Below are 26,633 nucleotides of genomic sequence, written 5' to 3' on the forward strand. Positions count from 1 at the left end.
TTGGCGGTTTCAACTAGCACTCAAGGAAATACAGATTTAACTTGGCGGTTTGGTTTAGCACTCAAGAATATGCATTTTCTTGGGTGTTTTATACAACCCTCAAGGTAATTGTATATCCTTGGGGGTTTAATTTCGCCCCTCAAGGAAATTGCTGGCCCTCAAGGATACTCAGTTTTCTGGTAGTGTAAGGCCAAGACTAATAAGACACTATATGTTTCTAATTGAATCATCATGCAACTATACTAATTGCCTACAACATTGTTATCCTTGATTTTTACTTTCAAGTTCCCCAATTTGCTGCAAAGAATTAGCCTAAGACTTGCGGGGAAATATTAAAATAGCATCTTAAAGTTAATGTGACCATATTTAAAGATATTTCAAAGAGAAATTTACTATAAAACAAAAAATACAAATCATGAATGCTTCTTGGCAATTATCTCAAAATTCTTTAAGCTAAGTGACACATCTTAATATTTCCCATGCTAATGCTACAGTGATATTTGGCAGTACAAATCAAGCAAAATAAAAAATGATACAAAGTTCAATTAATATGTTCACACAACAGTCAAAGAGTTGGAACCACAATTGAGCAAACCCTCCATCGCAATTTCCTGACCAAGCATAGTAAAGAGTCAAAAGAATGTTCGTGACACAATAAAGTAGGCAAAAACATATAATTAAGCAGGCAAAAACATTGTGCGATGATATGTATTGTAAGTATGTATATACCTATTGCTACTTTCAAAATAATTAATTAAACAAGTGATGTTTCAGGACAGTGAGCCACTCTGCAGCTGGCCGAGTTGAGATAAAATGTAAGTATGTATATACCTATTGCTACTTTCAAACCATCATATATCAGTTAGTTCCAATTTTTAGCTACAGGACAGTGAGTTGAGATAAAATGTAAGCAACCGACCCAAGAATCTAAAGCAAATCAACCTAAAATCAAATTAACAGAGTACCTCGAATTATATTATCTGTTAAAATTTTAAACTTAAGCACTAATATATGATGTTGAAGGTGCCAAACTTCTAGACACAGCGCACCACCAGAAAAATACCAGTACGCTTAACGGAAATCACAGAAGCGCATAGATAGAGGACCTAAGGTGAAAACCCCAGCATATACTTGGGCCAATGCTTACTACAGAACACTACAAGTCAACATCCGCGCTTAAGGACCGGAGCAAATCTTAACAAGACGCTCCTCAACTAGAGATCTATAAGTCAACAAGCAGTTCAAGACATGTTCAATATGGTTTAAGGGATTAATTCAATTCCCAATATCCGAACCCAGCACAGAGAAGTAGCATATCATCCGAAAGCTTTGTTCGCTGAGAGAAAAACACATCTCAAGCGAACATGCTAACGGAGGCCCGAGGTCGGACCGTTCGAGCGCCCTGAAGCCGCGAGCGCCGGATCAGGAGTCGGGGTGGGGCCGCGCCACCACAGAGGACCCGCGAGGCCGAGCCTCGCGTGCGCCCGCAAGGCCGCCCCGCCGCAGAGGCTCGCCGAGCCGCGCACAGGCCTACGGACCGCCGCCTGGGCGAGCGCTCCCCGTCCCCGCACGCCGACCGGACGCGCGAGCCGCGCGCAGGCTGCGGGCCGCCACCGCTTGCCGCAGTTGCCGGCCGGCCGGCTTACGCTGTTACACATGCGCGCCCCACCCGAGGCCGCTGATGTGCCGCGCAGGTCTCCTGGCCGGCAGCTGCGTGGTGCTCCTCCATTCTCTCTCTCCCTGTATGTTTTTTGACGGCTGATGAAGGGGAGAGGAAAGGGAGAGAGTGAGTAGAATTTTAGGGTTTGGTTTGTTTTTATATGATTCATATCCTGTCTGAACAAATCATGACCGTCGGATTCATCTCAACAGCTCAGATCAGTTTGGCTTTAGGGTTTGCTTCCTGGCCCCTTTACTGGGCTGGCAGAATAAGCCACCAGCTGGGCTTCCAGCAGTGCTGGGCCAACAGTGGCGAATTTGAGTTTTATTTTTCTAGATTTTTTATTATTATTATTTGTTATTTCCATCAGCACTATGTGTTAAGTAATTTTTTAAGCTAATTTATTTCAGTTATAAGTTTATATTATATATATATTTGTTCACTGAAAATAAATAAATAAGAGAGTAAATTGAAAGTTAAAGTTGAGAAGGGTATTTATACCATGAGTTGTTTAAATGATGAGATCTTTCCGTTGCTATTTAATATAAGTTTTATTTTTAAGTGTTACAATTGAGTTTTGAGTTTTAAAATGCTCTCCTTATATTTAGTTTTGGCTTAAGTTTATTTTCAGCAACTTAATTATATTACTTTAAGTATTAAGTATATATATAAGTTTAATGCCATCATGATGATGTATATTCCCACTACATATAAATTTATGTATTTTTTAAGTATTATTTAAGTTACCTTAAGCATGTTCTAGGAATATGTTGCTGAAAATATTTAAGATTAAGAAGTTTACTTTATTTTGGTGCATTTTACTTTATTTTAGAGGAGTCGGCAGATATTTTTTTTGTCCAATTTATTTGCAGCCTCAACTTGCTCAAAATTTTTTGAAATTTTTATTATAGGCCCCAGATGTGATAAAATGACACCTAAAAAAGTTTCGTGATTTTCTTACCTTTTTGGCTATATTTCGTTAATTTATTTTTTTTAATTGAATTGTCCACCGTATGACACCTAAAAAAGTTTCGTTAATTGTACAAAACCCAAACACTTCAACATATGATCATATGTGATCATATTGGAAATGTGTGGCTTTTGTTCATCTGATACTGCAACTTACTATAAACTTTCTCAAATTTTTTTATAGCTTCCACATGTGATAACATTAAACCTCAAAAAGTTTTGTGATTTTTTGACTATTTTTGCTATATTTCATTAATTAATTTCTTTAAATTGATTTTTCCGCTGCATAATTCTACTTTGAACTATAGGTGCATGAAACAGTAAAACTTAGCCATTCGAAAAATGATATTCATGTTGAATAATATATTTTTAGACCATATCTAAAAACTGACCCAAAATTTTGAAGTCCTTGTCCACAGAACATGATCATCCAAGTGTGGTAGAAGTGATTTTTAATTATATAAAACTCAAACGAAATCAGAAAATTACGAAACTTGTTGAGGTGTCATGTTATCACATGAGGAACATATGATAAAAATTTGAAAAAATTTAGAGCAAGTTGTGACGTCAGATGTACAAAACCCAAACACTTCCGTATGTGATCATATGTAGAGGAGTTTGAGTTTTGGACATTCGACGTTGCAACTTCCTTAGAACTTTCTCAAACTTTTATCGTAGGCTTCACATGTGATAACATGACACCTCGTCAAGTTTCGTAATTTTCCGACTTTGTTTGAATTTTATATAATTAAAAACCACCTATACCACACCTGGAAGGTCATATTCCATGGATAAAGACGTCAAAATTTTGGGTGAGTTTCTGAAAACGACCTTAAAATAGACTCTCCAACATGAATATCATTTTTTGAATGACTAAGTTTCATTATTTGATGCACCTGCAGTTCAAAGTAGAATTCTGCGATGGAAAATACAATTAAAGAAATTAATTAAAAAAATATAGCAAAAAGGGTCACAAAATCACAAAAGTTTTTAAGGTTCACTCTTATTGCATGTGGAGGCTATGAAAAAAGTTTGAGGAAGTTTGGAGCAAGTGATGACGTTAAATGTCCAAAACCTAAATTCAAACTTCAAAAATAAAAAATTTTATCTTTGCCGACTAACGGCCTGGCAGGTGGCAAAGGGGACGCCGTTAGTATCCCCCACCTTTGCCACCAGCTTTCCTTTGCCACCTGCCAGGCAGCCATCTTTGCCACCAGCTTTTCTTTGCCACCTGCCAGGCAGTCGGCAAAGGACGTCTTTGCCGACTGCTTTTCTTTGCCACCAGGATATTTGGGCAGTCGGCAAAGAAAATCTTTGCCGACTGCCCTGCTTTGGCAGGTGACAAAGGATTTTAGCAGTCAGCAAAGCTCAGTTTTCCTGTAGTGTTCATTATATAGTTTAGTAAACATTTAGTTTCGTGACTCATTGCGAGTTGGTAACTTTGTCAAGAAAAAGTTTCATCTCCATAAGCCTGAACCAAACATACATACTGAGTAGGGATGCACATTCTATTTTATCTCAGAAACCTCGTTATTGACACAAACCTATTTTAATTCTATATGTATTTGAAAGCAAAGGAATGAGATAGAAATTAACAGAAAGTGACAATGAACTGCTACCTCGCTCGTTGCTAACCACACACTTTCATCCCTATATATATTCGCTAATCGCTACACGCCTATTACATCGATCAGCTGATGCACACAACAACCAGGAACATTGAATTTGAATAAGCACAGATCCACATAAAAGACACATCGCCGTATATCTTTCACCAACCTAGCAATGGGAATCACGTCGCCATGCCGGGTTCCACCCACACAGTGTTTCGGCTACTGATTGTTCGCAGTTGCGGCGGCAATCCGTGCCTGCAGCGCCCTGGCATACTCGACCACCGCATCGACGTCCTGCAGGACCGCCTTGGCCGCGTCGAGCTCACAAAAGCGCTCCATCCACGCCGCCAGGAGCGGCGTCTTCGCCGCGTCGATGATCTTGTCGCCGGAGAGCGGCTCGGCTGCCTTGAGCCACGACACCATGCCACCAAGAAGGACGTCCACGTACCCGACGCTGTCGCCGGCGAAGAAGGGGCCCTGGCCCCCAGAGCACTCCTTGAGGCCATCCTCCAGCACGGCCACCGCTGCGATCGTCTGCCTCATCACCTCGGCCTTCTCCTCGTCGGTCTTGACCATGAACACCCGCCTCCACGGCGTCACAATCTGCACATGTGTAGTAGGCGTAATTCAGCACCTAAATGTTCTAGCCATGAACGGCGGCGGCCCTGAAGGGTGGTGGACAGGTTATTTACCTTGTCTTCGAGGTAGGCGGCCCAGAAGCGAGCGACGGCGCGCTGGTAGGGATCGGCGGCGAGGATGGAAGGGCCAGTGCCGGCGAAAGCATCGTCGATATACTGCACGATGACGGACGACTCGCAGACCGGCTTCCCGTTGTGGATCAGCACCGGCACCACCTTGTGGACCGGGTTGGAGCTGAGCAGGAGCTCGCTCTTGTTGCCGAGATCCTCTTCGACGTACTCGTAGCTTAGGCCCTTGATCTGGAGCGCCAGCTTCGCTCTGGTGACGAACGGGCTCGACCACAGCCCCAGCAGCTTAAGCTCACCACCGTCTCTCGCCATCCCTTACTATACAGTCTCCCGTCCTAACTCCTACTACAAAACTAGAAGGGTGTTTTGTGCTTGATTCTTTGTGATTTTTGAAAGCTGGAATTGGAGCTCTAGAGTGCTTTGGTGGGCTATTTATCATGGCCGGGAAGGAGCTGATAGCCTGATATTGGGCGAATAATCTTCTACCGTTTGTGGATGATTTCCTCCATGTTCAGGTCTAGGGAATATATGACAGATGATGGAATATGAGAGCTCGAATCCTATCGCCGGCTGAGCGCCGTGAGTGCGTGACGACTACGGCGGTGCACAAGTCGCACGGTTGACTACTTGTGGAATATGGCCAGAGCATTGCAAACCGGAGCTGTCGAGATCGATGACCCCTGACAAGCCTTGGAGTCGACGCCCCCACGGACTCACGTGACTTGCAAGAATCGTCAATCGTGGCTCCGCAGTGATGTCACTGCTCCCGTCAGAGTACCATGTTATACCAGTACTATTTTGGGGGGTGTGACTGTCAAATTAACTCGAGTTTAACTAAATTTATAATAATAATATTAATATTTATATTTCTAAAAAGCTATTATGAAAGTATATTAACTAATCTAATAATACTTATTTTGTATTATAAATGTTAGTATTTTTTATAAATTTAGTTAAAGCTCAAGCTATTTGACTTTTCGAAAATTGAGAATTGCATTCTTTTGTTTGATGAAGAGAGTAGTACTACTACTCAATGCTTCACATTAGGACACATTTTCGTTGATCTGCGTTCTACAAAGACTATTGTTATTATTATGTTGAAATTAATGTTAATGTTAGTCAAACTTTCTTAAACAAGTTTTGTTATGATATTAATGTTAGTCAAACTTTCTTAAGTTTAAATCTAAATATATTTATTAAAAATAGATTTAATGACCTACTAATAAATTAATAATACTAATTATATATTATAAATATTAACATTACTTTTGTATGTGTTGAGACGAAGCGCCTCTGTAAAAAAAAAACTTATTTTCCAAGAAATCAAATAATCTCAACTTTGACTAAATTTAAAGAAAAATATATGTTGAAATATATTATTATAAGACTACATTCTACGGTTACTTTAATGATACTTATTATGCACCATGTATACAGGGGGGGGGTGGGGGGCTGCGGACACAGGGAGTAGTAGAATTTTTATTTTTCACACGATCAAATGCCCGTTACATTACATCATTGAGCCGATTTTAATTAGTTGCAACTAGTGTCCCGCGGCCATGGCTGCAGCTCGTGCCTGCTTCATCTCGCTGTACTCGACCAGCTTGTCGACGTCCGGCAGTATTGCTTTGGCGGCATCCAATGCCCCAAAGCGCTCCACCCACGCCACCAAGAGCGGGCTTCTCGTGTCGTCGAAGAGCTTGATGCCATAGCGCGCCTCGCCGTAGTAAACCATCGGTATGAAGCCCCCAAGCACGATGTCCAGGTACCCCACGCTGTCACCGCCGAAGAAAGGCTTCCCCTTGGAGATCTCCTTGAAGGCTGCCTCCAGGGTCTCAACCGCCGCGATCGTCTGCTTCAGTGCCTCGGCCTTCTCCTCCTCTGTCTTCGCCCTCCTCACCTGAAATGCCGAGGCAAACAGCTGCAAGGCGTACGCGCGCGATCCATCAGTATGTTTGAGCAAATCACCAACACTATTAATTGGTGAAACACTTGCACAATTGATATTCAGTAATCTCTCAGTACCTTGTCGTCAATGTACGCGCCCCAGAAGCGAGCCATGGCACGTTCGTAGGGCTCGACGGCGAGGAGAGAGGGGTCACTTGTGGTGAAGGTCTCGTCGATGTACTGCACGACGAGCTGGGATTCGCAGATGGACTTGCCGTTGTGGATGAGCACGGGAACCTGCTTGTGCACCGGGTTGGACTTGAGGAGGAGCTCGCTCTTGTTGTAGTAGAGGTCCTCCTCCTCGATGTTCTCGTAGCAGCTCAGGCCCTTGAAGCTGAGCGCAAGCTTCACTCTGATCACAAACGGGCTCGCCCACGAGCCGAGCAGCTTCAGTTCATCTCCTCCTCCAGCCATTATCTGCTTTTGTTCACCAAAGGTTTTCACTCCTTTTTGCTTGTGCCTCTGTAGTATGCTGTGTTCTTAATCAGGGTCGAGCGAGAGGTGTACATATATACGCCACACTACAATTTGGTAATTAATTCAATAGTGATCATGCATTGTAATGGAACTTCACTGGTCCAGTGATCCTTAGAAATGATACTAGATTAAATTAACGTATCCAATGGAATCATTCAACGGTCAACTGGTTAAATGAGCAGAAAGTCCACTTAAATAATTTGTAGATAAAACTCACCAGCTTGCTTTGAAATGTAGTAGTACATTATTTCATTCTTTTATGTAGTGTCCACTGGAGGACCAATCAATGTTGGAATTTGGAACCATTCAAGATTTGTTCAAATCCTTGGAGAAGAAGTTTAGATAGGTAGTACTAAGCAGAAAAATGGTGCCTTCTCTTCTTTTTTTTTCTAAAGGTCTACTAGTACCTCAGGATAACTTTTAAAATTACTAGTAGTGCCTAGTAAAAAAATATGTTTCCAAAATCACAGCCGAAGACATCACTATATAAAAACTGAGCAAATATGGACGTCATCCCACAGACACGTTATCAAAACACGTCTGTAGTACCTTACTAGAGACGCGCTTTGACACACACGTGTCTGTAGTAAGTCACTCGGACGACTGAGAATACTGCTGCAGTAAAGACGCGTCTGTAATAAATCTAAACACAGACTCCTGTACGTTACGAGCGTCTGTAGATTTTGTACAGACGTTTCTCTGGAACACATGTCTGAAATAAGCAGTATTACAGACGTGCTTTTATAGCACACGTCTGTAATAATAAAATTTAGACAATTGACCACCGAACTTTCAGAATTGGGAATAATTAATTTGCAAATGACAACGGGCACACCACAAGCCCACCGGGCTGCATGTGCCGCAAGCCTATGTTAGCCTGTGCTGCAACCCATATATCCGAAGCGGGTTTAATGCAGCTAATTAATATGCATTAATTATGCAGCTATATAATGGGCATACACTCTGCAAATGTGCCTACGACAAACCGGCTACACGGCTTCCAAGAACTCTCCTCTCTCCACGGCGCAACTTAGACTCCATGAGAGGCACAGGCAGTGCATGAGCACCTTCCGTACCTGTTCTTTGATAGGTCTAGCTACCTGCTCGTACGTGTCTCGCCGTGGATGCCACCAGAAGCTAATGAAGGCAACGACGAGCACTGGGCAGCCAGGGACAGGAGCTGCACGAGCATGATATGGCAGGTGCACGGGCCACCGCAAGCTTAACACAGTGAAAACGGACCGCCGCGCACGCCCACGTTCGAGGAAGCGCGGCGCGTGCGGAAGCGGGAACGGGCTGTCCGCAGCCGCACCATTTGCATGTTTAGGCACGACAAGTGAGAGTGGGAATGCTATTTTAGAACACATATAAGTAGGTCTGAGACTCATTACAAAGATAAATGTCCAGAGCGAAATACTTCAGTTTAAGTCAGAAAGAGAAAAGTAAGGAAAAAAAAGACTTCTTTTAAAAAAAAAGGACAAGCCACACTAATTTATTTTTGGTTTTGCTTTTTAATTTTTTTACGATTGCTGGCACCAAGCTCTATGTACTTTTTGACATCATCCATTGTTCTTGAATTTTTTGGATGCCTCAGAATGTAATTTGCAATCTCCTTGCGGTATGCCAACATATCCTTCAAAATTAAACAATGAATACCATTATATTTTGTGGGGAAAAAAGTCATATATGCAATTGTTAGCTATGTTGCACATACAATGAAAAAAAAATAAAAAGGAAAACTTTAAACTACAAATTTATAAACTATCATATAAAACCTTTGTAATGCTATGTACAAAACTTTAAGCTCAGAATTTATAAAGTTTGAACAAGCACATTACAAACTTTATACTTATGGCTTGAAATAAACTTTGAGCTATCACAATCTAAACTTTATACTGTTAGCTTCAAAAAACTTCACAATTACAAAATTTTAGAAACTTTGAATTATGACAACTTTGTACTGAGGTTATAAAAACTCTGGCCTATTGCATTATATATTTATAATGCTGGGTTCAAAAACTTTACATTTGAGAATTAATAAAAAAGAATTTGAAACTATGCTATTAGAAACTTTATACTTGCGTAATAAAGGACACAAAATTGAATTTTATCACCTTGAGGTGCCCAATGTTGAATCAACTCAATGGCTTAATCTTACAAATTGTGGTGTAGTTACAGTGAAGACAGGTCAAATCTCTCTTGCTGAATTGGAGGTGGAATTGTCTGAAATTTATAGTAAGGACTGGCCTGGCAGATAAGGGAATTAGAATCTGGGAGATTCTTAGTCAGGTACCCACCTAACAAGAGGGTTAGTGACATCAAGAATTACCCATCTTTTAATCTTAGAAAGGAAGGGGTTCAAGTTGAAGTTCTTGAATGGATTGGAGATCTGGAACCACATAGTGAGTTGGAGGAGGTGTGGGTGGAGATGAGAGGCATTCCACCAAAGTACTGTCACTGGAAAGTGTTTGCTCAAATTGCATCTGGGTTTGGTTTGCTAACAGATGTGGATTGGTCCACAAACTTCAAAACCTTCTATGAGGTACTCAGAGTTAAGGTACCATGCAAAGAGTGGAAGAAGATTCCAAGAGAGAGGCTTTATGAGATGGGAATGAAGTTATATGTGGTGGAGCTGTTAGTTGATATTTGAGAAGGATGCTGATAAATCAGATTAAAATCTCCACTGAGCAGCCAAGGTCCATTGCACAATGAGCAATGATGGGAAGATTTAGGCGTTTTATAGATGACAATGATCTCGAGGAAGTCCCGCTCCTGGGCCGTAAATTTACTTGGTCCAATGAAAGGCGATCGCCTACTTTGGTCAGACTTGATAGGGCTTTTTGCTGTGGAGATTGGGACAATATTTTTCCTGATGCTGTGCTGCAAAGCACAACAGCTGGAGTCTCAGATCATTGTCCACTCATTCTTGGTTTCAAGGTTAGCACTTCCGGCAAGCGTCGATTCCATTTTGAGAGCTTCAGGACCAAAATTCCTGGTTTTTTTATGCTGTGAAGCAGAATTGGGAGGCTCCTGTGCAATCTAATTGTGCTGTGGAGCGCCTTTTTATTAAACTGCAACGTCTCAGAAAGGGGTTGCATAAGTGGGGGCAACATAAAGTTGGGAATATCAAAAGTCAGCTAGAGGTGGCCAGGGAAATCCTCCACCGTTTGGAGATAGAAAGAGATTTTAGGGCGCTGTCTCAACATGAGGAATGGCTGAGAAAGAAGCTTAAACTTCACTGTCTTGGTTTGGCTTCCTTAGAAAGAACCATTGCACGACTGCGATCTAGGATCCTTTATATTCGAGAAGGGGATGCTAATACTGCTTTCTTCCATCTTCAGGCGGATACAGAAAAAAGAACTTCATCCCAAAATTGCAAGTGGGTAATCAGGTGGTAGTATCGCAGGAGGAAAAGCAGAGGGCAGTGGATGATTTCTATGAGAACATTCTAGGCAGGGCTGAAGAAAGAGAGTTCACCCTTGATTTAGATGCTTTGGCAGTTCAACAACATGACTTATCTGAGCTGGATGTTCCATTCTCTGAGGACGAGGTTTGGTCTATTGTTAAGGATATGCCATTAGATAAGGCCCCAGGGCCGGATGGCTTTACGGGGAGGTTTTATAAAACCTGCTGGAGCATTATTAAGTTGGATGTGCTGACGGCGTTGGACGCCATCCAGCAAGGTCATGTCTTTAAATTTCGGCTCCTAAACTCGGCTTTCATTACTCTACTTCCTAAGAAAGTGGATGCGGTGGAAATCAAAGATTTTCGGCCTATAAGTCTTATTCACAGCTTTACCAAATTGGTTACTAAGCTCATGGCTAACCGGCTAGCTCCTCTTCTGCCTTCCTTGGTTTCTGCGAACCAGAGCGCATTTTAAGTTTGACCAATTTTATACAAAGAAGCATAACGATACTGTGACACTGAAAAAGAAATTTTCGAAAATATATCCTCATGATGTATCTAGTCTCATACTAATTTGGTATCACAAGTATTGGTCTTTGTTTTCTATAAATTTTTTTGGTCAGAATTAAAATAATTTGATTTAGGTTAGCTCTAGAAGTTGATTTAATGTGATGGAGGGCCGGAGTACATTCGTGTATGTACTACTAAATATTATGGACCTGTTTGGATCCCATGGCCTAACAACTAAAATTAACTAGCTCTTGTTATGTTCATCCTAACATGAGAGTTAATGGGTGGCTAATTTTTAGCCAAGTACAACTAGCTGGCAGTGGCTAATAGTTTGTCGACTAATAATTAGACTTAGCTAATCCAAACAGGCTCTAAATCATCTATACATTTTCTTATTTTCATCTTCCATAAGGTTTTGCGATCGACCATGATATTTCTCCTACATTTCTCAAGTTGAAGTGACACGGATGAGTTTTGATCCATTTTCTCATGTAGCAGCTTTTCGTAGTTAAAGAATAAAAGATGGCATATATCATTGCAAAATATGCCCCAAATTAAGCATAAGTATTTCCCATTGTTTGAACAATTACCAATTTACCAATAATTGCGACTAAATAGCTCACTGCAAAATGCATCCAATTAAATATAATTGTCTCTTCTTTGAAGAATAATTGATTGATTATTGAGTTCAGTTCCTGTACTTTACTTGAGATGCTATAGATTCAGTGATTCATTGATAAAGAAGGACTTATACTAGATAGTCAATCAAATTAATAATCAAACGCGTGGCAGACATGTGATTAATTGAGGAAAGCAAAGGAAACCGCCAATGCAGAATTAGACAAGAAGGATAGGACAATGTTGCCTTGGCCATTCATTGTTGCAATGTTTGTTAGCTCTCCAGCCAGAGGGAAGAACGTGATGACAAGAGAGAAAACAACAGAGGCTGTTGGTCTGCTTTCATTGGAGCCGCCTACTCATGCGATCCAAACAGTGTCAGCTTCCTTCTTCAATAGGGTTTCAATAGGGTTCCAAGTAGTCATCTTCATCAAACTCTTCTTTATCAGTTTCAAACTCTTCTCCTTCATAGAGCTCTCTCACTCTAGCACTCCTACGCAGCTGAAGTTGTTCTTCTGCTCCCACTGCATCTCCAAGAACAGACCAACTTCTTCCTCCTCATCTCTATAGACCACTATAATGCACAATCATCTCCATTCTCATGCAAAAATCCTTGAGCTTTTTAAGCAGCTTGGAGTTGAACTGAATGTAGTAAGCCTATTTCTCTTCTTAGTGTGTATCTATAGATTAAAAATAACTAAATAAGAACATGTTCAGGTCTGCAATTTAATTGAAAAACTTCTGAAATGCTGACAGCAGATAGCTACTTACTGCTTCAAACCCGCTCCAATTTCTTTCACAACCAGATGCACTTGATGTCAAAGAGAGGATCCTTGTTGCCATCTTGTGTAAGGCTGGTACTTCAGTTGCATATACTCCCTCATTTCCTGTTGCCGGTTCGGCCTCTGTTGTCGACATCCTAGATTCAGACCACTTCTGAGTTCAGAACAGGGAAACAGAGGAGAGCAGCAGGGAATGACCAAACTGGAAAATCTAACAGCAGTTGGTGAGCCCTCTACTTCTATTTTATTAGAAAAAACAACTGGCTGAGCAATGCATTCTGTCAGTCCATCTCCCATTGAGGTCTGAATAATAGAAACTACAAGCTTCCTGCTGCATACTTCATTTACCACAGAGGAGAGCAGAGAGCAGCAGGGAATAGAGGAGAGGAGAAGGGAACAGAGGAGAGCAGGGGAGGAAACAGAGGATAGCAGGGGATGACATACCTTGGGGCTTCAGCTTAGGGATTTGATGTGGTGGTTAATCGTGGATATTTTTCATACCCACGATTTTGTGTAGCATAACCATATTGATCATATCATTGGGTATACCCATAACATATAGCCACCATTCCATTGGTTCTGCTCTTCCTAAGGTGGAACAAAGACCCAACAAAGGGAATGTGAACTCAGCCAGTAAGTAAAGGGCATATAAAAAAAATACCTGCTGATCTGTAGGGGGTCCGACAAAGTTATAGAAGCATTGTGGTGGCACTAAAATATTGACACAAGATCTCAAAACAATCAATATAACTAATCAGCATTGACTGGTGGAATAAACTGATATGCAGAACATCACAAAAGTAGATATTCTTATGCTTGCTAGAATATGCAGTTTTATATCTTTGGATATTATGTTGTGTTTTACAGGATTTCGACGCCCTAAGCATGGAAGTCAACGTGGAGGAGACTCGAGAGGTGGTGTCCAAGTTTATTATGGATCAGATCGTGAAAGATGGAGGCGAGTTTCATTATGACCCTACAAAAGATAATTAAATAGCTAGATCATCTGATGCCGTGAGCTTTGGAGGTACATTTGAAGAGTTAATTAACTTAATTAATGGTCGTGTGTTAAAAACATGAAGAGGCCTTCCCGCGTTTATGGAACTACGTATACTTTGAGGATCATTGTTGTTTCTGTGTAATGCATGCATGTGATGTGTTAATTTGAATCAGTGCTGACGCATGTGACGCCAGATCGTACTGATTGTTTGCTTGCCAGATTAATTACTGCAGACGCGTGTTACGTAAAATGCGTCGGTAGTAGACACTCAATTACAGACGCGCGCAGAAGCGTCTGCATTAAGTAAATACCACAGCCGCTTTTTAATTAATAGGCGTCAGTAGAAGATACTTACTACAGACGCGTGTAAGCGCGTCTGTGATAAGATGACAATACCACAGACGCGTTTTATTAATACGCGTCGGTAGTAGGAACTTTGTACAGACGCGCTTGGACGTGTCTGTGATAGTTTCTTATCACAGACTCCTTACTGCAGACGTTTCCTTGAGCGTCTGTGATATCCCTAAGGAGCGTCTGTGTTGTGCCTTTTTGCCTTAGTGCATGATATATAGTGCAACTGGTCAGCACAACACGCCAAAGCAATGGTTTGCGAGCCAGCTCGGGTTCGAGTCACGGTACAATCTTCTTATAACAAAATTAGGGGATGTCTCACCCCCCTGGTTGAGTTTTTTATATTGTTGCAAAAAAAACTATATATTTATTTATGGGTGTATGTATCTATTTTATTAAGTACCTACATACACAGTACAGTTTTCACCAGCAATACAGAAACAGAGTCGGTAAAAACGCCATCTCGACACCAGTCCGTTTCATTCATCTATTCGCGGCTGCAGCCAGGGCCTCCCTCATCTTGGCATACTCGACTAGCCTGTCAATGTCCGGTAGTACTGCTCTCATCTCATCCAGCGCACTGAAGCGCTCCACCCACGCGTTTAGGAGTGGGCTCCGGGAGGCACCAGAGTTCCAATCCATGGCGCGCTTTGGAGGCATGTACCCATGCCACTAGGCCGCCAAGCATGACGTCCAAGTACCCGACGCTGTCCCCGCCGAAGAAGGGCTTCCCCTTGGAGCACTCCCTGAAGGCAGCCTCTAGGGTTTCGATCGCTGCAAACGTAGGTTTCAACCTCTACATCTTGTCCTCCATAGTCTTTCCCTTGCTAGCCTGCATCCATGAGGGCAGGAGCTGCAATATATAAACACGTCAGTCAACATAAATACTTGAACTGAATTGATGGATACAAATTGGAAATGCAGTGGCAACAAAAAGTATTGTTCGCTGATTTATTATGAGAGAAAAACACTACTGAACGGCTAACATACTAACTACTACTAACCTTGTCGTCAATGATGAAGGCAGCCCAGAATCGCGCCATGGCACGTTCTTAAGGGTCAGCAGGGAGGAGGGAGGTGCCTGTGCCGCTATAGACTTCATCGATGTACTGCACGATGATCTGTGACTCATCTACCGAGACAGGTATGGCTCACAGCTAATCCCTCCATTAATACATCAAACTTAGCTCCAGAATTAGATGGTGTCCAATCAACCTTGGCTCTCATCATCACTGATAATACTCCTGAACCTTTACTCTGCAAAATTCTTTATACTCTCTGGTTCATTTGGAAAGCCAGGAACGATTACCATTTCAACATGATGGAATGGACGCCTCCTCAGGTTCACTATGCAGCACAAGCCTATATGATTTACAATGAGCACAACGCTCCTCAGTCATCGACCCAGTTTGCTCAACTTCCAGGTAATCAACTTTCGGTTTTGCAGGAATCTACTCAAATCCAAGAAGCACCCCCACACTTCTGCCCCTACTCTGCAAGCCTCCAAGGCTCAAGATGTTATGTTGATGTTGTTGTGGTTCTAGATAACCAGAACATAAACACTAACAAGGCAGGCCTAGGTATTTTTATTCTCAATTTTCAGGTTCAGCCCCTTCAAGCCATCTATGTCAAGGCGCAACTGCACAATTGCCGATCTGTTCTCATGGGTGAAGCAGCAGCTCTCGCCCTTGGAGCAACTATCGTCAAAGCTCTTCAAATCCAATCCTGCACCTTTCTTTCAGATTCCCAGCAGCTGGTGTACTTCCTTCATCAAGAGCAACAACAAAACCCTCCCCAGTGGAGAATCAAACATTTTACGCAGGTTTACTCCAACACCGCAGCCAGCCTTCAGGCCCAACTATTCAAGATCAACCGAAGACAAAACACAACAGCAGACACTTTGGCTAAACAGACCTAGAACTCCCTGCTCACAACCCAAGATTGTAATTGCACTAGGTCTCATTGTGGACCCATTTGTTTTTTGTTTCAGGCTCTACTTCATGTAGACCTCAACTCTATCACCATTATATCAGCTTCTTGCTGCGGGTAATAAATTTATTTTGCAGTTGTCAAAAAAAAAAAGGCTTGCCGTTATGGATAAGAACGGGCACCTTCTTGTGCACCGGGTTGGAAACAGAGGAGGAGGTCGCTCTTGTTGCTGAGGTCCCCCTTCTTGTACTGGTACCTGAGGCCCTTGAAGCTTAGCGCCAGCCTCGCTCGCAGCGCGAACGGGCTCGCCCACATGCCCAGCAGCTGTGCAGCTCATCATCATGTCCTCCAGCCATTGTCTTGCTTGTGTTTGAACTCTATCGCTTCTGTCCTAGCGGCGCGCGCGTGCTTCATTGCAGCCACAGGAGAACTTCGATCATACTCGATCGTAAAACTGCTGAAATAATAAAATCATGTACACATGGAGTTCTGAATTCATGCGTCATCCATGACGATTGCATCGAATATGATGATGGAAGGTTCCCACGTAACCACTTTTAAGGATCAGTATAGCTGCATGTGTCAGATGATGCGTTCAATGTTGAATAGAACAAACTATGGCCTTGTTTAGTTTTTTTAAAAAAATTAAAATTCTCCTGTCACATCAAATCTTTAGACGTATGTATAGAAATATAAAAAATAATTAATTGCATAGTCCATCTATAATTTGCTAGACGAATGATCAATATATTTAGATAATAATTATCAAATACAAACAAAAACGCTAAAGTGCTTAAAACCAAAAAAAAATTTGGCAACTGAACAAGGCCTATATTGACCCGTGAAATTCAGAAACCATTTATGAGCCCCATTAATTAGGGCACCGTGAAACTGCTAAGAGCAAGTACTATAATTTAGCCAGCAGCCGGCTGTAAGCACATGCCATATCATTTACAGCCAACCATTCAGCCTGGTAGTATTATGGGTTGGCTATTTAACTGGCGGTAGTGCAGATAATGAGTATTTAATGTTCTCATGACCATACAATCTGGTGTGGCCTACATCTTTGTGGCCATATGTATGTGCTCATTCATCTAGAAAAACAGATAAGTGCATCCATGCCATTGCCAAGAAACATTTATGAGGGTAGTAAAATAAAAGAAACAATACCAGATAAATTTCAAATCTCAAACAACAATACAATAATGATACGGTGGAATAGCACCAAGACATGACACTTAAAGATCGGTCTTATACAAAAGCAATAATTTTAACCAATACTAAAGTTCATCGGCACATAAGCCATTATTTATTCATCTAGACGATGCTGATAGAAACATGAAGCCATAGTTGATGGCTTGACTTCAGTAGAGTCGACCAGCCAGCCCATTTGCATCAAAAGTCATGACACTGCAAGTTTATAATACTGCATACAGTTAGAATATATGGGTCCTGGAAATCAGATAAAGCAATTTCTATTTGCAGACAAACGTAGATTAGATATGTTGAAGAGAACATGGCCAGAATTTGAATGAATACCTGCAAGTAGCATCTGCAGCTTCTAGCACGCCATGCCCGGTCCTGAAAATATACATATAAGACATCATGTTAATCCCCATTGTAAAAGAAAAAAACAACAGAAATATAGAGATTTTAGAATTGTACCATGACTAGTTATGTTGCCTATTTCGGAACTTACACCAAATGTGCTCAATGAGATCATTTTTAAGTTGGGTATGTTGTGGACGATCTCGAATAGCAGCTTTTCTACGCATGACATCGGCAAAGCGTGGATTACGACTAGTGTTCACTTCAGGAGGTAGAGCAAAGGATGCCCCTGGATTCTCATTCAAGTCAATATGAATATTAACATCCTCTTTTTCATCTTCCACTATCATATTGTGGAGAATCACACAAGCGAGCATAATCCTTCCAATACTCTTTCTCTTCCATAGACGTGCGGGCCGACGAACAATGGCAAAACGGGATTGCAATACCCCAAAAGCACGCTCTACATCTTTCCTTGCCCCTTCTTGATGCTCCGCAAACAACTGGTGCTTCTCTATTTGAGGAAGTGTTATAGACTTCATGAAGGCTGCCCATCCTTTCCTTGCCCCTTCTTGATGCTCCGCAAACAACTGGTGCTTCTCTATTTGAGGAAGTTTTGCATCAATAATGATCTATATGTTTCTAGCATAACTGCCTCCTTGTGCTCTTTTGCTGCAAGGTGAGCAAGTCTCCGAGATTCAAGCTTCTCACTGGACACACGCCTTTGTGTTTCTAGCATCTCTGCACGCCCTTCATTTGCTGCTTTTTGAGCATCTAAAAAGTTGTTAAGCTCATCTTCAAGATCTATTATACAATGCTGCTGTTTTTTTTCTTTTTCTGCTCCTTAGCTTTCTTTCCCCCTATTGGCCGTTCATCATCATCTAGAGAGAAATGTTGCTCCTCATCATCCTCAACAAACTTTCTCTTGCCTGGTTCAAGATCCTCGAGGCGTTCCAGATAGGCGTCCCATTTTGGCTCCTTACTAAGAACTTCCCAACAATGCCTAAACATGAATGGCCCATCCTTTTTGTGGTCTTCTGCGTAACTTTCCAGTGCCCTGTTCATTACGTCCTCATCAGATTCACCACTAGCCCACATAGCATTGGCCTCCTTCCAATTACCGCAAAAACAAGCAACCCTTTTCTTAATTCTTCCAAAGTGATCCTTTATTTGCTTGGCTGTCCTGACTCGATCTTTTGGAGTGGTGCTATTAAATACATCAGCAACACCTTTCCAGTACTGATCATTCTTCTTATAATTGGCTTGGACTGGATCATTTGAATTATTCACCCAAGCAGCGACCTAAAATTTGTCAAACGATGTTAACTGATGCACTAACAATGTAACACATGGAGACAATTAACAAAAAAAGATCTTACCAATCTAAGATCCTCCTTTTTTGTCCATGTCAAGCGTTTTTCAGTCCTAGTATTGTTGTCAACATCAATATGTATTGCTTGTGACGAACTCCCATTGCTTGCAGCTTGTGGTGTGCTCTTCAAAATATTTAGGAAACCACCAGGAGGGTGAGAATCTAATCCCCTAGTAAAAAAATAAACCCAAAATTAAAAATTGCATTCAAGAACTAGAAATAAATAAATAGCAGCTTACAACTAGAGATCTATGGTTAAAAAGAATATTAATCATAGCTACAAAGATGGAATACTTGCACATAAATATTAATCATCATTACTACAAAGATAAAAATAAATAGCAGCTTAGAACTAGAGATCTACGGTTCAAAAATTCATGTTTAACTAAATAAGAAGCATCACAAAAACTGTTGAAGTCTCTCAAATACAAGACATCTAATTTCGTAGATACAGAGATGGAATACTTGCACATAATATTAATCACAGAGATAACATACCATTCTTGCACATCGGACTCCTCAAGATTATTAGGCCCAGACCAAGGATATGCTGAAGCACCAGCGCCTGGAGGTGCCCACCAAGGTCCTTGAGCCGACGAGCTTGCCATGCCCGGTTGCTGTACGCCGGTTAGCCAGCATGGCGCGGAGGAGGGAGGCATGGACTGCGGCGGGCGAGGTGGGCACCAGACACCAGGTCCAAACATGGAAGGGATGGACGGCGGAGGAGCAGGCTGACCAGACTGAGCCACCGGCGGCGGAATCTCCATGGGCGTTGGTGCAGATGTTCTCTTGGACTTCCGACTCATCTCGCCCAAGTGAAGGCTATTGGTATGGCGGCTAGGGTTTGGGAGAGGTGGCGACTGGAGAAGATTAGAGGCTTAAATCCTTCGATTTGGCGCGCGAGGAATCGATTTGGCGGGAAGAGCACGGTCGATTTCTCCCTGGGAGGGAAGGCGGAGCACGGGATCGGAGAGGACAGAGACGGGAGGATGAAGCGCCGGCTTCTCGCTCGCATCGGGCTGAAAGACGGCGTTTTTTTCTCGTACGCTGCGCTACAGCCGGGCGAAAAGAATAGCGCCCGCTCCGTAATCTCTCTCCTGACGTGGCTGTTTTCTGATTACGTGGACTCCCTCTCCGCCGGCTAGCAGTCGATTAGTATACTTGCTCTAAAATGTACACATGGAGTTCTGAATTCATCATAAATGACGTTTGCAATGAATATGATGATGGAAGATTCTCATATAAACATTTTGGCTTTGTATGGGATACCTTCATGTCTACCTTAGTCTATATATGTTGGACTATATTGGGTGGAACTTAAGCTAATTTATTTATATTCTCTAAGGGCACTCACAGTGCAGACTCCACTGTAGAGTCTAAATCTCGAAGACTCTATCACAAGAAACCATGCTTCCCAATGCAAAGTTTGCAACTGTAGTTTCTATAAATAAAGACATTTATTATGCAACACAAACAAAGCTGATCAGCTGTGGTATACTACCGTGTGATCCACCCCTACACCTCAACAATATCACCAAACGTATATATGATATACCATCAGCAGTATACGACTGAACTAGGAAATAAGCATCTGTCTTCTTGTCATTTCCATCTACTGGGTCCTTTGAACATCGCAACCAAGCAAAGGCCTACAAAAACAACAAAAGAAAACATAGTTAAAAAAAGCATTGGCCTACAGAAAAAAACAAAGCATGGAGATAGCTTGGTTTCAACCTACCAATCGTATGTCGTCAGGTACCTTCCAATTCAAACGCTTCTCAGTTCGACAATCATCATCAACATTAATTGTTTCATCTTCTTGCGCATCTAAATCATCGACTATATCATCCACTGTATCATGAGGTTGTTGTGCTGGAGAGGGAGTTCTTGTAGCTCCCCGTTCAATTGGTGGCACTGTAGACTGACTCATTCCAGCACCAACAAAATGAAAATTTTCATTTCCATTAGGATGGTTAGCAAATGGGTATGAATGCAGAAAATTTGAGAACCCTCCTGGTGGGTATAACCTGCAACCATATGAATTGGCAACCTCATTCTAGTTATCTAACTATCACAACATACTATCTTAAGTAAGATAAAAAAAACAGCCAACTATCTGAACTAAACAGCCAACTATCTGAACTACTAGAAAATAACGTTGGCCACAAAAGTAGTTGTAGTAGCTTCTCTGTCAAATTAACACCAAGGTATATATTCTAATTTCAAGACATTAAGTTTCAGATGTCAAAAAGGAAAAAGGAAGAATATCAAATTCTTTGCAGATCTCAATAGACTGAGCAAAAAAACATCTATAATCAACAAATCCACTTCTCTGAAACTTACCCGGCAGGAGATGACGCTGACCACCATCCACCAACAGAAGAAACACTAGTTCGAAGAACACTAGCATCTTGAGGAACACCGATGCCTCCAGCTTGAGCGTGGATTCCAGCAGATCCGGCGACCGGACCACATGTCCCAGCAGCATGGACGGATGGAGCGGATGGAGGACGGGTTCTAGGGGCGCTTTTGCCTCGCCGTCCATCAGTCTTTTTTAATCGATTCATTAGTGAGATTGGGAGATCTCTGCAGTCACAGTTGATGGGGGAGGAGATAGAATCGAAGGGAGCTATGGATGCACCTGAATATGAACCTCGATGGGAGATAGGCAGCAGATTGTTGGAGATTAACGGGGAGGCTTGGAGGGGATGGGGCATGAAAGAGGCGTGCTTCCTGGAAATTTTGGCGGCGACGGCGGCTTCACCTCCTCGAGCGCGCGCGGGAGATTGCTGTGCGCGGGAGAAGACGCGCGCGTAGGAGGGAAGTGCGCGGGAGAAGAGCGCGCGCGGGGGAGAAGACCGCTCGGTGGCGCGCGAGCGGAAGAGGATGGCGGCGGCGTACGGGATCCATAGACTCGACGCTGCCCTCACCCAACGCGAGTCTTGCGGGAGTCTTCCGGCCTCGAACCGAACGACGACTCGACGTCTTATATAGACGTCGTTTCTTCATTTTTTTACTCTCTTTCTTCATTTATTAGCCAGCCACATCAGCAAAGTGCCTATGTGGCAGTATAATTAATAGAGATAGACTCCATGGTAGAGTCTGCATTGTGAGTGCCCTAATTCAACTCAACACATGTGGCTAGGGGCATCGGGATACTGAGTGAGGAAGTTGAAGACGGTGTCCTCACTATTTTTGACAAGTAAGAGTGTCCTCACTGGTGTAGATGATGAGGAAGTGCCGACTGCCAGGCGCGGAGTCGTCGACCGCCACACGCTGAGCCGCCGCCCGCCTGCGATTCGGATGAGGAAACTCTCGGAACTATAAAATGGAGTCAAAGGCCGAAGGCAGGGCTTGCGGTCGTGGTTGGTTCGTTGGAGTTTGGAGGAGGATAAGGCTGGAAATATATTAATAAAAGTATAACATACAGTAGCACCTTACACACTGTCAAGAATACGTCGATCATGATGTTTAGGCCTTGTTTAGTTCACTAAATTTTTTAGATTTGACTATTGTAGCATTTTTGAATTTGTAATTATTAGTAATTATTGTCCAATTATATACTGTATTAACTAAGTTTAAAAGATTTGTCTCGCAAATTATAGATAAACTGTACAATTAGTACTTTTTTATCTATATTAAATGTTTCATACATACATCTAAAATATTTAATGTGATGAAAAATCTTGATTTTTTTTGAAACTAAATAAGGCCTTATTGTCTCTTTGAGGTGTTTGGCATGACTTCTTGCTACTCTAAAGGAGCCAGAGCCGTTTGAAGAAGCTATAATTTGTGTCTTCACTAAAACGGTTTCGGCTTCTTTATTTTTTATTTAAAAATAACTTTTTTAGAAAAATATTTAGTAAAACTCTTCTAGAGAAGTCAGAGCCGGAGTCGGAGATAAGCCGTGTCAAATAGACCCTTTAAGATAGAACCCATAGGAAATTTCTCAGGCGTCAGAAGCGAACTCGCCTCGCCAGCTGACCAAAAAATAAAATTTATTGCCGGCATGGGATGTCACCCACAATTTCTTGGATCCTCGTCCAAGTAACAAGGGCTCTGTAGATTGTTAATTCCAACAATCTGTTAAAAAAAACGTGGGAGACGCTAGAAGTCAATCGATTCAAGACAAACTAAAGAATTGTCATCATAGCAGAGGATGCTCTGCCTTTGTGTATATATAGACTCCCTGGCACTTCCCTCCCCAATCACCAAGAATTAAGCCAACGAAAAAACAAAGCCTACTACAAGTACAACATTAGTGAGACCCTGCAGCTCCATCAATGGCCGGAGGAGACGACCTGAAGCTGCTGGGTATGTGGGCGAGCCCGTACGTGCTGCGGGTGAAACTCGCTCTCAGCCTCAAGGGCCTGAGCTACGAGTACGTCGAGGAGGATCTCAGGGACAAGAGCGAGCTCCTCCTCAAATCCAACCCCGTCCACAGCAAGGTTCCCGTGCTCATCCACAACGGAAAACCCGTCTGTGAGTCGCAGGTCATCCTGCAGTACATCGACGAAGCTTTCGCCGGCACCGGCCCGTCCCTCCTCCCTGCTGACCCCTACGAACGCGCCATCGCTCGCTTCTGGGCCGCCTACATCGATGACAAGGTACGCATCTATCGCCCATCAAATCTTCCAATCGATTGCCACAGCTTATCATTCAGCAATGTTTTTCTCTCACAACATATTCAGCTAACACTACTTTCTGCGATGACTTATCAACCAAACGTCGTGTGTATGTGTGGGTGCAGATGACGCCCGCTTGGAACAAGTCGACGATGGGCAAGACGGAGGAGGAGAAGGCTGAGGGAAAAAAGCAGTCGCTCGTCGCGCTGGAGACCTTGGAGGGGGCGCTGAGGGACTGCGGCAAAGGGAAGCCCTTCTTCGGCGGCGACAGCGTCGGGTTCGTGGACGTCGTGCTCGGCGGCATGCTCGGGTGGGTGCGCGCGGCAGATGAGATGCACGGCGTCAAGCCCTTCGACCCTGAACGGACTCCGCAGCTGGCGGCGTGGTCGGAGCGCTTTGGCGCGCTGGAAGCCGTGGAGCCGGTGATGCCAGACGTGAGCAGGCTGGTTGAGTTCGGCAAGATGTTGATGGCACGTCTAGCGGCTGCGGCCGCCGGTGATGCAAGCAACTGAAAGCGCAGGCTTATTAGATTATTACTATCAGTCTGGGATTAGCTGCTTGCCACGTGGTTCAGACTTTCAGGCTTTCAGCTAGTGACGAAAAAGAAATAAACGGAACGTGCTCTGCACGATGTACGTTGCCTACTTGCCGTTGGTCAGTTTGTCAGTGATTATTTGTAAAATTTTATTTTGAAGTCACCTGGGGGGCACAGGACCCATCCCCATTCCCGACCCTGACCCTGCCTCACCCCGCGCCGCCACCGGTGGTGGCGCCCGCGGCCGCCGCCTCCATCTCCCCCGTCTTCCTCCCTCCCTCCACTTCCCCCGCACCCGCCTACTCCTCTTCATCCACAGCCCTAGCCCTCTCCTCGGCCCCCAACCCGCCACTACCGACGACGACGCTGCTTGCCAGTCCGACGCCGTGGCCCCACCCTTGCCCCATGTCGGCTGGATCCACCACGGCTCTGCCAAGATCCGCTGCCTTCTCCCTTCCCCATGCTCACGCGCACTGGCGCAGCGGCGCCTGTGTCGGGGATGCCACCATTGCCGCCCCTCTGCTCCTCCCACGCCTCCACTCCGCGTTCGGGGGCGTGCGCGAGTGCGGCAAGGCTGCCTACATCGCCAAGCTCTTGCCCCCATTCGGGGACAGGCCTCGGCGGCGGCGCCAACGCGGCGGCCCTATCTAGGAACGCGCTACCCACCGTCCCCTCCCCGGCCGTGAGTCCGGGACCCTGCTCCCTACGGCAAGGTGGCCGAGTTGTTCGGGCCGTTGGTCCTCATCGAGGATGCTACGGGCAGTGAGGACGAGGAAGACACTGTCAACGTGGTTGACGGTGACGATGCCAGTGGAGCTGCGTGGGCGTCCGTTCCATTCCCGACCAGCGCATGTGCCGACCTCGACGCCTTCCCCACCCGTCTGCCCTTGCTCCAAGCCCGCCGTCCACCTTGTCCCCCAAGGCCGCCCCTTTCCTCCCGCGAGATAGCACAGCAGGACAAACCAGGGCCCAACATTGGGCAGATGAGGACCTCACTAACGCCTCCGATGCGGATTCGGCGCCAATCTCCACGTCGCCCTATCGGGACGCTGTTCGACGGGGGCCGCAGCCATCGAGGCCTTCGAAGCGGGCGGCGCCACCCCTGCTGCATGCCCGGCCTCAACCTTTTGGCTGCGGCAATGCGACGCCAGGCTTCCAGAGCGCTGGCCAAAGGAGGAGGAAGCATCATCATCGGCCGCAGCCACAACTAGTCCACAGCATGCCGCCTCGCCTAGTGGAGGGCCGCATCTCGGCACACCAGCGCCTCGACTGCCGTCAACAGGTCTTCACCCCTGACACCGATGGGTGGCGGGAGATCCTCTACCAGCACGTGAAGCGACCAGCGACCGCCTCGGTTGTGCCTCTCGAGCCTGCTCGCGGGGGTCAGCCAACAAGTCATCGACCACCGAGGCACATCCCGACAGATCTGGACGACGAGTGCCTCAATTGCCTCTCATCCTCACACCGAGTGCCCACCTGCAAGCTGACCCAACGTTGCCTACAGTGCAAGGGCTTTCGACACGTCGCGCGTGACTGCAGGTGGCCAAGGCACGCGGGCAATCGTATTTCGAGCGATCATGCCTTGGTTCACTCCGTTGGGCCGGCAAACCTTGGTGGTTCATGCGGCCATGGTGGAGCCACGATGACACCACGACACCCTCCATGGATGGTTGGTGCCGACCAAGGCAGAGGCGACGCAAGCGTCGTAGGCATCGTGGGCGGGCGACTGAGTTTGCACATACAACACCGGCATCCACCTCGATTGCTTCCGAAGCTCTGCTTGGGGGCACCGCCCAGCCGACGATATCGTGATGGCAACGGGTGTTGCCACCAGGGCTGGCCAAGCGCCGCATGGCTCCTCGGTGGGGGCACCCATGCTTTGCCTCCCTAAGCCTGACCCGATTGTAGAGGTGATGTGTGCGGGCGATGGTCCTCTTGCTTTGGTCGTCTTCTTTGACCCGATGCTGGAGGAGCTCCTAGCCGCCGCATTCGTTGCGAGTTGCTCGGTTGTGGCGGCTGCCTCCCCGAGGTCTGTGGAGCCAACTCCGGTGGTGGCTGTCTCCTCACATCAGCCATCGGCGCAGGAGCTGGTGCAGCTCACGCCTCCTCGAGTAGGTCAGACCGACGTCGATATCGGCGACGACACGCCCACGCCACGTGAAGCCGCTCGGTGCCTCGCACGGATTCTTGATGAGGTATGGGTCGTACGGGAGCCGCCACTGGTTTCCTCCTCACCACGACAGAGGGTGAGATCCAAGAGGCCCCTGCCAATCAGACACAGGAACAGACGGATCGCTGTCCAACCGTTGGCACACATACCGGCCTCCCGGTGAGGCGAGGTACTCCTCATGTAGCGGATGGGGATCGCGCCGCCGGCCGCTCCGATTTCATCTGTGCCAAAGGGATTACTCGACACCTTGCATTCCAGAACCTTGTCTTCGGGCCAGGTAGAGGCCCTTGACGCATTGTTTCCAGCGTTCCACGGGCGTACGCGGGAGCTCTTCATGGAAGACCCGTAGGACACGGTTGTGCTCGTACGATGGTTGTCCCATTTTGTAGTATTGGATTAGGGTTTAGTCTGCTAG

At 44.7% G+C, this 26,633-nt stretch overlaps 3 protein-coding genes across 5 annotated transcripts; 1 reads left to right on the forward strand and 2 right to left on the reverse strand.

Annotated features, from left to right (window-relative positions):
• On the reverse strand, positions 4,085-7,386 carry LOC8063162. Its single transcript, XM_002467564.2, has 5 exons — positions 6,975-7,386; positions 6,494-6,870; positions 5,606-5,709; positions 4,935-5,263; positions 4,085-4,845 (listed from the first exon to the last, which is right to left on the reverse strand). Exons 1-5 carry the CDS (start codon positions 7,308-7,310, stop codon positions 4,462-4,464), a joined length of 1,530 nt encoding a protein of 509 aa, XP_002467609.2. The 5' UTR covers positions 7,311-7,386; the 3' UTR covers positions 4,085-4,461.
• LOC8063166 (glutathione S-transferase T3) lies at positions 17,116-21,865 on the reverse strand. Of its 3 annotated transcripts, XM_021451709.1 has the most exons (8): positions 21,530-21,865; positions 21,232-21,437; positions 20,627-20,915; positions 19,387-20,537; positions 18,896-19,058; positions 17,634-18,818; positions 17,508-17,549; positions 17,116-17,378 (listed from the first exon to the last, which is right to left on the reverse strand). In XM_021451709.1, exons 4-6 carry the CDS (start codon positions 19,692-19,694, stop codon positions 18,324-18,326), a joined length of 966 nt encoding a protein of 321 aa, XP_021307384.1. In that variant the 5' UTR covers positions 19,695-20,537; positions 20,627-20,915; positions 21,232-21,437; positions 21,530-21,865; the 3' UTR covers positions 17,116-17,378; positions 17,508-17,549; positions 17,634-18,323. The 3 variants fall into 3 exon arrangements, with proteins under 3 accessions (XP_021307384.1, XP_021307385.1, XP_002467612.1); XM_021451710.1 differs by having other exon boundaries at positions 20,627-20,809; positions 21,232-21,865; XM_002467567.2 differs by having other exon boundaries at positions 21,232-21,865.
• On the forward strand, positions 23,015-24,211 carry LOC8063167 (probable glutathione S-transferase GSTU6). The gene is made up of 2 exons (XM_002464989.2): positions 23,015-23,495; positions 23,639-24,211. The coding sequence occupies exons 1-2, from the start codon at positions 23,172-23,174 to the stop codon at positions 24,023-24,025; spliced, it is 711 nt and encodes a 236-aa protein (XP_002465034.1). The 5' UTR covers positions 23,015-23,171; the 3' UTR covers positions 24,026-24,211.

This window comes from Sorghum bicolor, chromosome 1, assembly GCF_000003195.3.
Source record: "Sorghum bicolor cultivar BTx623 chromosome 1, Sorghum_bicolor_NCBIv3, whole genome shotgun sequence".
In the NCBI taxonomy this organism is placed as follows: domain Eukaryota; kingdom Viridiplantae; phylum Streptophyta; class Magnoliopsida; order Poales; family Poaceae; genus Sorghum; species Sorghum bicolor.